General features: G+C 44.5%; 1 protein-coding gene across 1 annotated transcript in view; it reads right to left on the bottom strand.

Annotated features, from left to right (window-relative positions):
• CIRSR (corepressor of RBPJ and splicing regulator) overlaps positions 1-14,183 on the bottom strand; it is a 38,717-nt gene extending 24,534 nt beyond the window's left edge. The window contains exons 1-6 of the mRNA XM_083154773.1: positions 13,942-14,183; positions 9,951-10,045; positions 8,114-8,187; positions 2,926-2,936; positions 2,073-2,131; positions 593-641 (exon numbers count right to left, since the gene is read on the bottom strand). Coding sequence (XP_083010899.1) covers positions 593-641; positions 2,073-2,131; positions 2,926-2,936; positions 8,114-8,187; positions 9,951-10,045; positions 13,942-14,013 — 360 coding nt within the window. The 5' untranslated portion in view covers positions 14,014-14,183. The remainder of the gene's footprint in view (positions 1-592; positions 642-2,072; positions 2,132-2,925; positions 2,937-8,113; positions 8,188-9,950; positions 10,046-13,941) is intronic.
• Between the last annotated feature and the right edge of the window lie 121 nt (positions 14,184-14,304).

Genomic DNA, 14,304 nt, shown 5'->3' with positions numbered 1-14,304 from the left:
CGTGGTGCCTGTCACTTCCTGTGACATAAGTTTCGGCTGCTGCTGCTGTTTCTACACCGGGGGTTGGAGGAGGTCCACAGCGGCGCAGGAAGGAGGTACCAGGAGATATATCGGATCTGAAACATCGTGGGTGCTAAAAAGCACCCACAATGTGCCCATGATGGGTCAGATTCAGATATATCTGATGTTCAGCAGGTCCGACGCCCTGATCCGGTCTGATGCGCACGGGACCGCGCATCAGATCAGATCAGATGTCAAACACATGCGATTTTCGGCCGATTTAAACCGATTTATCGGCCCAAGGGGCCGAAATCGGCTGAAAATCGCATAGTGTATGGGGGCCTTTACTGATCATAAAGTGCAATAAGTAACAGTGGGGCAGATGTATTAAGCTTGGAGAAGAGATAAACTGGAGATAAAGCAGAGAAAAGGTAAAAGGAGATAAAGCACAGCCAATCAGCTGTGTTTGAAAAAGACAGTTGGGAGTTGATTGGCTGGTGCTTTATCTCCTTTTACCTTTTCTCCACTTTATCTCCAGTTTATCTCTTCTCCAAGCTGAATAAATCTGCCCCAGTGAGACAAACAGACTTACCTGTATACCAAAGGGCTGATCCCGGATATTCATGTCATCCTTAGCATACCTACAAGTTAGAAAAACAAAAACGTCCATCATGTTATACAGAATTATACCCAAAGGACAGGTAAAATATCATCCCCTTTAAATCCCCCCCACTTCAATACATGAAGCCACTTGTTCTGGCTATGGACCAATTTTTCTACAGCAAGAGCACCATATTTCACTACTATAAAGCTAGGAATATATACTTAAGTCTTCCCTTAGAACTAAATAAGTCCAAAAACGGGAATATAGTCACACACGCGTGTGCGCGCGCACACACACACACACACACACACACTAGATACACTCCAAGCTGGCTCTAGGTCTCTATTTATTTAATGATGCTGTGACTTCCACGGACAGCAGCCATGCCGCATCTCAGCATCCGTGAGAACAAAGAGGCAGATTAATTTAGTGCAGGGATTAAAGGGTACCAGAGATACCTCCTGCATCTACTAAAGCCGCATCCATGAAAACTGTACTTTGTGATCTCAGAGGAAAGGCACTTTTATCCGATTTGTGTTGGATAAACACCCCATCCGACCCGATACACAGTCCCCTGCGCTTCATGTCGGACCCTACAGATTGAACCTGCAGCAGGTTCAATCTGTCGGATCAGACCCATCAGAGGCACATCGCGGGTGCATTTCAGCAGTCCACCAATCCGGAGGTGTATGCCAGCGGTGATGCACAGCTGGCACACACCCATGTGAAGGGGGCAGGCAGAATGGGGTCCGGGCTGCCTGTGCAGAGTCACACAGGGCGGGCAGTCCGCATTGTCCGGGAAGCGCTGAGCGGATACTGCGGACAGCATAACGTGAAAAAATTATTCAAAAGATAGGCCTGCGCTGATTGGCTGAGAATGCTCTCCCTTAGCCCATCAGCGGTCCCGCTGCTAATTGGCTGAGAGAGAGGTCTCTCAGTCAATCAGCGGCAGGTCTGTTTTTTTTTTCACATTCTGCCGCCGCTGTCCGCAGTGTCTGCTCAGCCGCTTTCCGGGCACTGCGGACTGCCCACGACACTACAACCACAGCCCGCGGGCGCTTCATGCAGCCTGGACCTCCTGCCCCCCTGCAGTCCCCAGGAATTACATGGGATAAATCGCATGTGGGCCCGTTCTGCCAAGATCTCTGTTCAATGTCGGGAAATACAGCATTCAATAGGGCCCAGACGCTATTTCCCCCGTCGGGAATAGTGGTGGGAGATTGAATACCCCCTCTATAACTTACGTTACTAAATACATCTTTCCATACATACAGGGATCCTCTCAAAAAGAGAATTTGAGGTCCGTTACATTGTGGACATTCATGTCCAATGATAGACAATGTGACCTAGTCGATCTTGGCATCGCACTGTGGGGAACTGACTCTCCCCCTGAAACTGCAAATGATGAAGCTACTAATGATCTGCAGGACATGTTATAAGGGATCCAAATTAGAATAACATCTCTTACTTTTCTCTAGGTGCCATCTTCTGCCATTCAAATTTATATTCCGTCGTCTCTCCCTCTTGCTACAGAGATAAAAAAATAGGTTATTTCAACAGCGACATCATTTCCGAACACAATAATAAATGGAAACAGCCTGTGTAAAAGCAGCGTCCTTTCTGAAACAAGGGCGGTTCAATATAGAAGGTAGAAAGACCTTTCCCAGCGTACTTTTATTCAACTTGTACATATAATAAGTGATATGGGTTTGGTACAGATAATATCCCCACATAGGGGGCAATTCATGTTGTCTCAGCAAAAATCGCTGCTTACGAGCACTGAACCGCCGCCCCACCGAACACCCGCCGCCAACCCCCTCCCCCACCTCCGCTCGGCACCATGCGAGGGGATGTGTTTGCTCACATATACCTTTTCATGTGTCCACTATCAGGAGAAATCATTCAATGGTCGCTAACTGCCAAAGAGGCGGCGGGCACAGACATCCTGTGACATCATCTGCCCTCCCACGGCAGGCATCGGCCCATTCCTGTGCCCATGGGAATACCCTGCGATTTCATAGGGACGCCCATAAAATGCTGGGTGTTCCCATGGTCTAGTGCCACCACCGCCCGCACCCCAGCGAGTGTGTGACTCGCCGCGGCCGTTCACCGTTGGGATTTGCATATGCGCAGAAATGCGGAGGCGCACCCCCAACCATTGGGGCAGGGGACTGATCCGGATCACTGCGAGTGATCCTGAATCGGCCCCTTAGTTACATGCTATGATGTTATGTTCATCAATATAATTAGAACAATAAGATGTAAGCCCAGAACACACACATACAACAAGGAATACCAGGGTCTTCTGGCATCATAATTACCTCCTTCGTTTCTTTGATTGAAGAGTCACAATTTGGAGAAAAAGTAAAAAAAGGGGTTATTTAGAACCGCAGGGAACAATTACAACTTTCTATCCACAAATAGTTCATAAGAACAGTAATATATTTGGTCACTTACGGATTCTGGGCCTGGTTAACTCCTAAAATAAAAAGGTGTGTATATATATATATATATATATATATATATATATATATATATATATATATATATATATATATATATATATATATATATATATATATATATATATATATATATATATATATATATATATATATATATATATATATATATTATATATACATATATACACACACATACACACACACACACACACACACACACATCTACCTTTCTAAAACAATTCACAAGAAGTGTGTATAGTCTATATACACTTGCAAGAAAAAGTATGCGAACCCTTTGGAATCACCTGGATTTCTGCATAAATTGGTCATAAAATGTATTGTTGGTTTCAGACACCTCCACTTGAGCGCTCCACTTGGCTGAGTTGCCCCGGTGTCCCTTACACAAAAAGGAAATTGTAAAAAAACGGATGAAGTAAGAACCACAGGCGCGCTGGTTACTCACAAACAGATCATCAAAAGATTATCCAATGAACTGAATGTATTAAAAATACAGGGGTGTCCCTTACCCAGGCCTAGAGATGGAGCCACAGGTGGAATATATGCAGAGCACCTCTGGAATAAGCATGCACCCTGCTAGGCTCCAAAAAGCGGAGACTGGGCAGGTCACTGGTCCAACGTGAATCCGTTTCACATTGGACCAGGAACTTAATACCTGGATTTATTAACTTTTTTGGCAGCAATAACATCAACCAAAACGTTTCCTATAGTTGCATACAAGACCTGCACTACGTTGAGGTCGAATTTTGGACCATTCCTCTTTACAAAACGGTTTCAGTTCAGCAATATTCTTGGGATATCTGGTGTGAATCGCTCACTTGAGGTCATGCCATAGCATTTTAATCGGTTTGAGGTCATGACTCTGACTGGGCCACTCCAGAAGGCGTATTTTCTTCTTTGGGTCGTTGTCCTGCTGCACCACCCATCTTCTGTTGAGCTTCAATTGGTGGACCTTAAGTTCTCCTTCAAAATGTCTTAATAAACTTGGGAATTTATTTTTCCGTCGATGATAGCAACCTGTCCAGGCCCAAGGCAGCAAAGAAGCCCCAAACCATGATGTCCCCCCCACCATACTTCAAAGTTGGGATTAGGTTTTAATTGCGGTGCCTTTTTTCTCCACACACACAGGGCCTTATTTTGGTTGAATCGGTCGGATGCGTATGGTCAGACAGGAACCGAGTGTTCTTAGCCCCGCCTTCCATACGGATCGCTCACACCGTCTGAATGCGGTAAGACGATGACCGAACGGACCGCGAGTGGATTTTTTCATTTGAAAACCTCCTCCATCTCTGGGAACCTCACCCATCATTCGATGGTCGCCGACCATCGAATGCTGGACCGAGTGATCAGGCAGAACCGAGTGCTCAAGACCACTCAGGCATTTCTCTGTGCAAAAGAAGGAATATGGGCGGGCAGCTGAGATCCGGCTATGTCATATGCCTGAGATCCGGCTATGTGGGCTATCCCCACGTGCGTCACGGCCGCATTACCATACGTACGCCCAGCATTTTCATGGGAACGCCCATGAAACATAGGGCGTACGCATATGGTAATGAGCCCAAACAGCCCTTCACGCCCCTCTCCACCCCCTGTTCGGATTGCTCCGACCGATCGTTTTCTGTACAGAATTCATGCCGTATTCGGACGTGCGCGGTGTTCGCACATGCGCAGATACACCTCTGCACATGCGCAAACACCAACCATCAGCCGTCCGTCCGCATTCGGAGCCATCCGACTCAACCAGAATAACCCCCGTAGTGTTCTGTGTTCCTTCCAAACAACTCAACTTTGGTTTCATCTGTCCACAGAAGATTTTGCCAGTAGTGCTGTGGAACATCCCGGTGCTCTTTTGCAAACTTCAAACGTGCAGCAATGTTATTTGTGGACAGTGGTGTCTTACTCTGTGGTGGCCTCCCATGAACTCCATTCGTCTTTAGTGTTTTACATATCGTAGATTCATCCACCGAGATGTTAGCATGTGCCAGAGATTTCGGTAAGTCTTTAGCTGACACTCTAGGATTCTTCTTCACCTCATTGAGTATTCTGCGCTGTGCAGTCATCTTTACAGGACGGCCATTCCTAGTGAGAGTGGCAACAGTGCTGAACTTTCTCCATTTATAGACAATGCGTCTTACTGAGGGCTGATGGACATCAAGGCTTTTAGAGATACCTTTGTAACCCTTTCCAGCTTTATACAAGTCAACAATTCTTAATTGTAGGTCTTCTGAGAGCTCTTTTGTGCGAGGCATGGTTCACATCAGGCAATGCTTCTTGAGAATAGCTCAAAACTAATGTGTTATAGGGCAGCTTTAACCAACACCTCCAATCTCGTCTCATTGATTGGACTACAGGTTGACTGACTCCAATTAGCTCTTGGAGAAGTCATTAGCCTTGGGGTTCACATACTTTGTCCACCCTGCACTGTGAATGTTCACATGGTGCGTTCAATAAAAAAAATGAGAACATATCATTGTTTGTGTGGTATTAGTTTAAGCAGACTCTGTTCGTCTATTGTTGTGACTTAGATAAAGATCAGAACACATTTTATGACCAACATATGCAGAAATCCAGGTCATTCCAAAGGGTGCACATACTTTTTCTTGCAACTGTATCTACTAAAACAAGTTACAAGAAGTGTGCATACTCTATATATCTACTAAAAACAATTCACAAAACAAATATATTCAAAGGTTTCTGTGACATGCCACAAATGGTGGTATTAAGGTACACGTTCTTTCTATGTAACCCAGAATGTCTTTAATAAGTCAGCAACAATTGCAGAAATGATTGGACCAAGAACAGAAAAGTACAGCGGGCAATATAATGAAATTCGATCTATCCAGATTACATACAAATAAAAATAGGATCTGCAAGGGCACTGACTTACTTACATGACTGATGTGTGTAGGTGCTGTAAGGGCACTGACTTACTTACATGACTGATGTGTGTAGGTCCTGTAAGGGCACTGACTTACTTATACCGCTTTCACACTGGCTAAACGTTTTAAAAACCGGTATTTTGAAACGGTATTTAAAACGGGTCTGAGCCTTCACCTTGCAGTAGATTACCGTTTTAAATACCGTTTAAATACCATTCACATCAGTCAATCCGTTTAATCCCCTGAACACGTTTCAAGGCAGCCAGCCTATCACAGGTCTGTAATCTGTTGTTTTTTACTAAGAACCATTTCAGAGCCATTCTCACTGCATAAAAAACGTCTCTGAAACGTGTAGGACTCTGCTTTTTAAACGCTTTGAAATACCGGTTATCTTTAACCGGTAAATCAACTCTGGCGCTTTCCCACTGCAGCCTTAAACGTTTTAAAATGGAAAAAAAATGGCAATATACTGTTTAACAAGTGCGGTGTGAAAGGGGTATAACATAAGACATGACTGTGATGTGTGTAGGTCCTGTAAGGGCACTGACATACTTACATAGGACATGACTGTGATGAAAACACTTCTATGGATTTAGTTTTATCATCTATTTAAAAATTGATTATCCTTTAAAATCATCTGTCCTGTATTCTGGTATACCCTACAAAATAAGCTGTGAGCTTTTCTAAATCTAACATCATATTAACATTAGGTCCATTTTGGGAACCTCTTTTTTTTTTTGGAGAAATAGAAAGGATCGTCCCAAAGTGAATATGAATCCAAAGTGTTCTTGTTGATTTAATAGTAAGGGGCTATACCATAAATAACAGATTTGCCGGGGACTCCCTAATTCGCTGCCATGCCGGCAGTTATTGGGAATTTTGTAATGGGTGCTTCAGGCAGGTATGGCATAATCCCCAATCAGCAGCCCTTAGATCTGCAATAAACCATGGGATCCCATGTGAAATCTGAAAACAATTTTTTCTTTCGTTTATGGGACAAGATTGTTCCATAAGGGGGCCTAAGGGGGTTACTCAATCCCGGCTCATGACTGTTGGTACGTCCCGACAGCCATGACCCGTTTGCATTTGCCCGCCAAGATGGGATTTAATGTCCCTCCTGTTGATCGGTGAAAAGGGGGCGTATCCGCACTAACAGGCGTTGATTGTTGAGATGCGGCCGTGATTGCGAGAATGCAGTCGGGCCTGTTCTGTTGGTCTGCCTCTTCAATACCATTGAGAAATACAGCATTGAATAGGTGCCCGCCGCTATTTCCCCCATTGGAAATAGCGGCGGGGATTAAATATCCCCCTAAGAGTTTCTAGGTTCATGTGTACTTAGACGCACTTTGGTAGACAGCACCACTTCAACCAGCATGTCAGGCCTGGACACGGATTTATAAAACTGAGGCTTTGTATCAATTAGGCTTGGTTATGAAAAAAGAGAAGTCCGCAACATGGACATTAATGCATTAAGAAACATAGTTTATGTTTCTGGTACAGCAATTGTATTCCACTCATGAAAGCCTTGACATGGAGAGTAAAAGCACTGTAGTCACTGGCACAAACAAGATTCCAGAGATGGAACATTGCAGGGAAGAGCTGGATACGTGTTACTACTAGAGTGGTGCGAATAGTTCCTAGATATGGGCAGGTGACTAACAATAACTATCCAGCAGCTGCATGTGCAAACTGGCACTGATCAGGGATTTCTGGAAAGAAGGTCTATATGAAATACGAGCATCATTTTGTGGGGATACGGTCAACAGAATGTTGGTCGACATGAATCTAGGTCGACAGTCAAAAGGTTGAAATGGGTTTTTTTACTTTTTTTTTTTTTTTGAGCCGAAAAGCGGTATTTCATGCCCTACCATCCACTAAGGCATGGTGGGAGAATAAATAGTGTGCCGAAAGCAGCGAGCCATGCAAGGGGACACGGTGCTATGTTTCAGTGTCCATGTAGACATTCGGGACAAAATTATATGTGAAAAACCCCATGTCGACCTTTTGGCTGCCGACCACGTCGACCTAGACTCATATCGACCTTTCTGCATGTCGACCTAATGATCCACACCCATTTTGTGTTTTGCATGCAATTACCAAGGTTATGAACAAATTGGTTCTGCTCTGTTATGACATCAGCAATGTACCTTTCTCAGCTCCTGGAGGCGCTTCATACATGAAATTGAGCCCATTTTTCACACGTTCATCACCCAGAAGCAATCTGATTATATGAAAAGACAAACAGGGTTCAGTTATTTTACAGAGCTCCCATATGATACATGTATAGCATGCAAAATCTGCAGGGCACATGCAGGGGTGCCATTGTTCTGTGGGCCAGGAACAAGTAAAATCATTTATGGTCAATGTCATAGTACAGTACATACATACATGTAACAGAGAATAACAAAGAAAGTGGGCACATATTCCACTCAAATTGTTATTTATTTATTTTTACACCAAGAAAATTATTATCTAGAGAGACAGAATTTCACAAATAATTTTTTTCTTTTTTTGAAAGACATGAATAAACTAAATTCTACCTTATGATGGTACTTGCCACGTGTTTCTCAGTACCATTTTCTCAGGCAGTGTCAAAATACCCTAATACACAGATGTGTAATGGTAATGGGGGCTTCCAGCATGCGACAAATGTACAACAGTGTGTTCTACCCAATGAGATATCTTTCAGCAGTCTAGTCCAGGGAGAATAATGTATGCTAACACAGGACGACATGTGCGTCTGTACATACAAAGATAATGGGTGAAATTTAATAGGAAGAGACATTCAGAAAGTGAGATACTTGGTAAGAAATCGCCAGCTTTTTTAAAGCGGCAATCATTTACACTTCAACATCAAACTTGTTTTGCACTGTAAATGATTGCCGCTTAAAAAAACCTGGTGATTTCTTACCAAATCTCTCATCCAATGAAATTTCCCCCCATATCTCAGATAACTAAACAAAAATGTTACACCTGGCTTGTTTTATTATAATAATAATAATAATAATAATAATAATAATAATAATAATAAAACATAACACAGATCATCACAGAAGATGATCAATAAGCACATAAATAAATATTTGAACATCTTTTACTTTTTTTTTCAATTCTTTTATTTAGGCAGTGATTTTCAACCTTTTTACCTTGCTTCACACTAATAGTGTGTACACACTGTACTTTTTGCCTTCCGATGTTGACGATATAGTCAACATCGGATTGGAATCGGATGCAGATCGCAAGGGTTTTAACCCTTCAGATCCCGATCCGATTCCGATGCGCGTTCACGTATCGCAAGGCAGAAAGTCTTGTCTGCCTTGACTATATAGTGCAGATCTGCACTATATAGTCAAGACTGTATGCAAATCAGATGTGCCTTCAGATACTATCCACGATCCGATATGATCGTGGATAGTATCTGAAGGCACATCTGACCGTGTGTACACACCATTAGACTTTAAAATTGCCAAGGCACACCATGAGATCCCCACAGGGCAAAACACGTTGGCCCCCACAGGGAAAAAAATAAATAAATAATCACACTGGTCCCCACAGGTAACAAAAACAAGATACATTGACCATTTACATGAAAAGTAGAGACCAGTAAATAACAGTTGAACTGATGGTGGCTGTAAACTGGTTTGGGTATCTCTAGATCTGGGGGGCACACTTGAGAACAGCTCAAGCCTGCCGGCACATGTCGGCTCTAAAAAGAAAAAAAAGTGAAAAAAAATCTTGCCGACCTTTTGTCGACCTAAGCCATGTCGACACAATGCATGTTGACCTGAAGTGCGTTCCGAATAACCGTATACCTTTTATTCAGGTTACAAGACAAAGTACTTTCACAAACTACAGCAGTGTACATTGTAGGACATGAAAAATTCATTAAAAAAAAATAAAAAATAAGTAGCGTAGAGGAAGGCCAATCAGTGTGGCGGAAATGGGATACATAGATATTTCACGCTCCCTTATATATGAACTCACCGGTTGTTGTAAGAATCTTGTTCTTTTACGTACTGTTGCATTAAGTCTTCTTGTTTTTTCTTATCATATGATATTTTCTGCTCTGCCATCCATACCTGGAATTACAATACGCACATCAATTCCGTTTTATATAGAGAATATGATATACACAAACAGTAGATCAATAAACCAATCGGCCTATACCAAAATAATAAAGAACCTGGAAAGAGGGTTGGGAGGAGCGCGCCTCTAACTGGCAGCTGGTACAGGGGTTGTCAGCCCTGATACAAATACTAAAAGAAAATGCAAGTGTACCAGCGCCGGCTGTTAATAGTGAATGAATAAACTCAGTATAAAAAATATATAATATCAATTTAATCCAAAAATACATATGGAATTCCATTGTTACAAGTATATTATATTAAAATCAGGTTATAGAGCATATTACCACTTAAGGTGCTTTTTGGGATATTTGGGATATGTCTCCTTTAGATGTAAAGCAACAGATGATTGACCAGGTAGCCAACAGTTTTCAGATGGGTTGTCAGTGGAGAAGTGGTAGATGGTATTGTCCACGTTCCCAACTTAAGATGTTTGTTTGGTGGTAAACCTGGATAAACAAGCCGTTCTTAGGTCGCCTCGGATCAGCCTCCGGATACACTTGTATTAAAGGAGATAGATTTGTATTCCCAATAAAGAGGTGTTTTTCTTTTGGATCAGTGCAGTATGTCCATAGAAATGTCCACCAGTTACTTTGGCAATGGCTCAAAACGAGCCATTTGAGAGGTTCATTTGAGCCATTACCAAAGTAATTAGTCACTGCGGCCGGAGGCTTGGTGGCACGCTCGGTTTGTCTGTCTGCTGGCGTGATTGCAGAGCTGGTGGACAGCCAGGCTTGTTGGATGTAATAGCGGGGACGGGCAGACGACTGCGTCTCACAGGCTGATTGAGCGGCAGCTGGGATCACGGAGATCGTGGACGTGATGTCATAAACCGGAAGTGACGGAGTCAACGAGTTTCGTTTCCAAGGTAACTAGAAACTTTTTCAAGACCACTTGATCACTATCTAATGGTGTTGAGCTGTGAATTCGGACCCTCTGTCTGAATGGTGGTGGTGGGGGGGGGGGAGGGTCTGCTTATGCTCATTTGCATACCCCCCCGCAGCGAGCCAATCAGCAAAATATTAATCCGCCGGGGAGCTCACTGTCTGATTGACAGGCAGGGTGCATTCCGGTGGGGACACCCGGTGTTACTTTGGTGTGCCCACAAAAACAGTGGGCGCGCCCATAGACACGCTGGTGTTCCCCTGCCTGCTTGGGGCAGGCGGCTGACGTCACATGACATCAGGGTCTGACCCCAATTCGCAGAAAACCGTGCTGCCAAAAAAGTAAGTCCTGGGCTTCCTTTTGTCTGTGAGCAGAGGAAATTAACCATCAAAGGATTGTTCCTCTATGTGGGTCCTTCTGAGCTGGTGTGTAAGCGTACACATCTGCTCGCAGGGTAGCGGGGGGATTCAGGTGGCAGGGTGGGTGGGGGGAGTGGCGTGCATTCGCCAGGGCAGTGTTAACCTGCTCGCCAATATTTGCAGCCTAGCGAGCAAGTCTGAATCAGGCCCATAGTGTTTAATCTAGCACCCTGCACCTGTAACAGCCTGTGCAGCTCCTTTTTGCTGCTTCTAGTACACTCTAGACCTGGGGTAGCCAACTCCAGTCCCCAAGAGCTACCAACAGTTAATGTTTTCCAGATCTCCTCACAGAGGGGTAAATTTATTAAGCTCGGTGAAGTGATAAAGTGTCTGGTTTTTATCACCGGCCAATCAGCTCCCACCTGTCATTTTTCAAACCAAGCCTGTAACTTCACAGTTAGGAGCTGATTGGCCGGTGACACCTTATCACTTCACCGAGCTTAATAAATCTGCCCCAGAATCAAGTGAAGTAATTAGCTCCACCTGTGGATCTTTCAAAATGTGTCAGTGAGTAATGAGTGCACCTGTGCAGTTGTCTGGAAAAGGTGAACTGTTGGGAGCTCCCAAGGACTGGAGTTGGCTACCACTGCTCTAAAGTCTAGACCACAGGTTCACAAAGTCGGTGCTCAGGACCCCACACAGTGCATATTTGCAGGTCTCCTCACAGAATCAAGTGAAATAATTAGCTCTACCCGTGGATCTTTAAAAATGTATCAGTGAGTAATGAGTGCACCTGTCGGGTGACCTAGAAAACGTGAACTGTGTGGGATCCTGAGGGTCGAGTTTGAGAACCATTGCTCTAGACTGCATCCCAGTGCTGAAAAACAGACTGGAGTGTGCTAGAAGCACCCCGAGCAGAGTGTGACACCCCAGGCAGGAAATAGGAACGGTTTGGGTAATGACACGTGCATGGTGCTAGAATGGACTAAACTGGACATTACGCTGAAAAATGTAAAAACTATAGGTAAGGGAACAGATGACAATAAGGGATCAGTTTAGTTTAATGGAACACTGCATTTTCCAGTGAAAGGTATGGGTGACATGCAGTGTGTATATCTCCTAAACAGGTGGCAGCCTAACATTGTCCATTATCCTGCTCAGCCCTGTGAGGCTGCCAGCTAAACTGCCCAACAGTAGGAGTTGCACATGAATTTAGCTTTTACCAGCAATTGTCAAACCAATTATGACAGGTCTTCTTCATAACGTGTTCTATAAGGTGGGTTTCATTATCCTGAACATTAGGTTATATAGCACCATCATTATTTGTGGTGCTTTACACTTGGAACCAAGGGGGTGATTCAGCTTCATTCTGTATATAGAGAATTGGGTCCGGGTGACCGGTGTTGTGGGTCTGCGCATTGGGTGAATATATGCATGTGCAGACCCGCTGTGCAAACGCCTTCTGCAGTGCCACGATCGCCAGTGCGTTTGCACAGAGCGGTGTGGGTACAGGTACGGGGCGGGCAGAGGAATGTCCATTGTTTTATGGTCTGCCCATAAAACTGCGGGACATCCGCACAGTGGAGTTGGTGCTCACTCCCTCAGCAGGTCGCGTTTACCCGCTCGCTAAGCGAGCGGGTCTGAATCAGGACCCAAATGCAGTATTAAAACAATACTGTGTACTAAAAGTCAGAAAATGAGAGAAGGGATAGACAGGGAGCGTGGATAAGAGGCTGAAGAAGTTGGTATTGAGTAGCCTCACAAACTCTCAATAGCAGCTGCAACAATTGGGCACGCATTAACATAGCGGATTACACATAGGCCCTTGTTCTGGTTGACTCGCTCGGGCAGAAATTCGCTCAGGGGACCAATGTTTTGCGCAGCAGAATTTCTGTGCATGTGTATACGCTGGGTGCGTGTGAACTTGGCTCACTGGGTGCACGTTTCCAGCCTTTCGAGCGGGGAAGGGGGGACGGGTGGGCAGTGCCATTAGCATATGTGAACACCCAGCGTCTCATGGGCGTTCCCATGGAAACGCTGAGCGTACGCATGCTAATGCATTTGGGACGCATAACCGGACGTCAGCTGCCCGCCCAATTCCCTGGAAATCTACATGCAAATGTATGAGTGGTCTGGACCACCCTTAAACATGCGTGCGCTTTCAGCATCATTTGATGGTCGGCAACCATTGCAAATAGATATTTATGTAAGACATCCATTCGCAACCCGGCATGCGAAGGGGGGCGGGCGTACCACCATTCAGGGCGGGTTTTGGTTAACTCGCAAGGGTACAGATTCGCGCCTAAGCGAGTCAACCAGAATTAGGGCCATAGGTTGTAGGATAATTTGGGGCAGACACATAACATTTGTGTCTTATGATTTCATCAACGTACAGCATGGTGTCAAATCTCGGTGCATTAAAACCCTATATAATAGTTATGTTTATGCAGTTCTACAGCATTCCTGGAACCATCAGCATTCTAGAATTTGGAAATCAGAGATCACTAGTTGTGTAAATACAGTGTAGCACCATCAGGATCACCAAGTCCCTGGCTTTACTGCCCAGTAACCTGCATGGCATATAGCCCTCAGGTGCCTCTCTCTCACCTTCTTGATGTTGGATTTGGAGGCGGGGTGGAAGTCCTTCTTGCACATGAAATTAGCGAACGACTTCCCCATGGCGGCGGCGGCTGGTCCCTATAGAGTAGTAATATATACAACACGCCCGGTCCCCGGACAGGTACCGGGAAAGAGGGGGATATATCACCAGCAATAACAGCCCATCAATCTCTTCTTGACAACACAGACACTTCCTGTTGCTGCTTCCCCGGAAACGCGTCGGAGGAGCGTCAGTCATTTTACTAAGCAATCGCCACTCTACCTTCACTAGAGGTGCAAACTTCGCAATATGTCTCCGGTGCGGCTGCCATTTTATGTGCGGTCTTTCCGTCATTCTCAGTGAAACGTATG

This window comes from Crinia signifera, chromosome 7, assembly GCF_055691185.1.
Source record: "Crinia signifera chromosome 7, ASM5569118v1, whole genome shotgun sequence".
NCBI classification, from domain to species: Eukaryota; Metazoa; Chordata; class Amphibia; order Anura; family Myobatrachidae; genus Crinia; species Crinia signifera.
The sequence above is the reverse complement of the archived record's forward strand: the minus strand, read 5'-3'. Positions and strand labels throughout refer to the sequence as shown.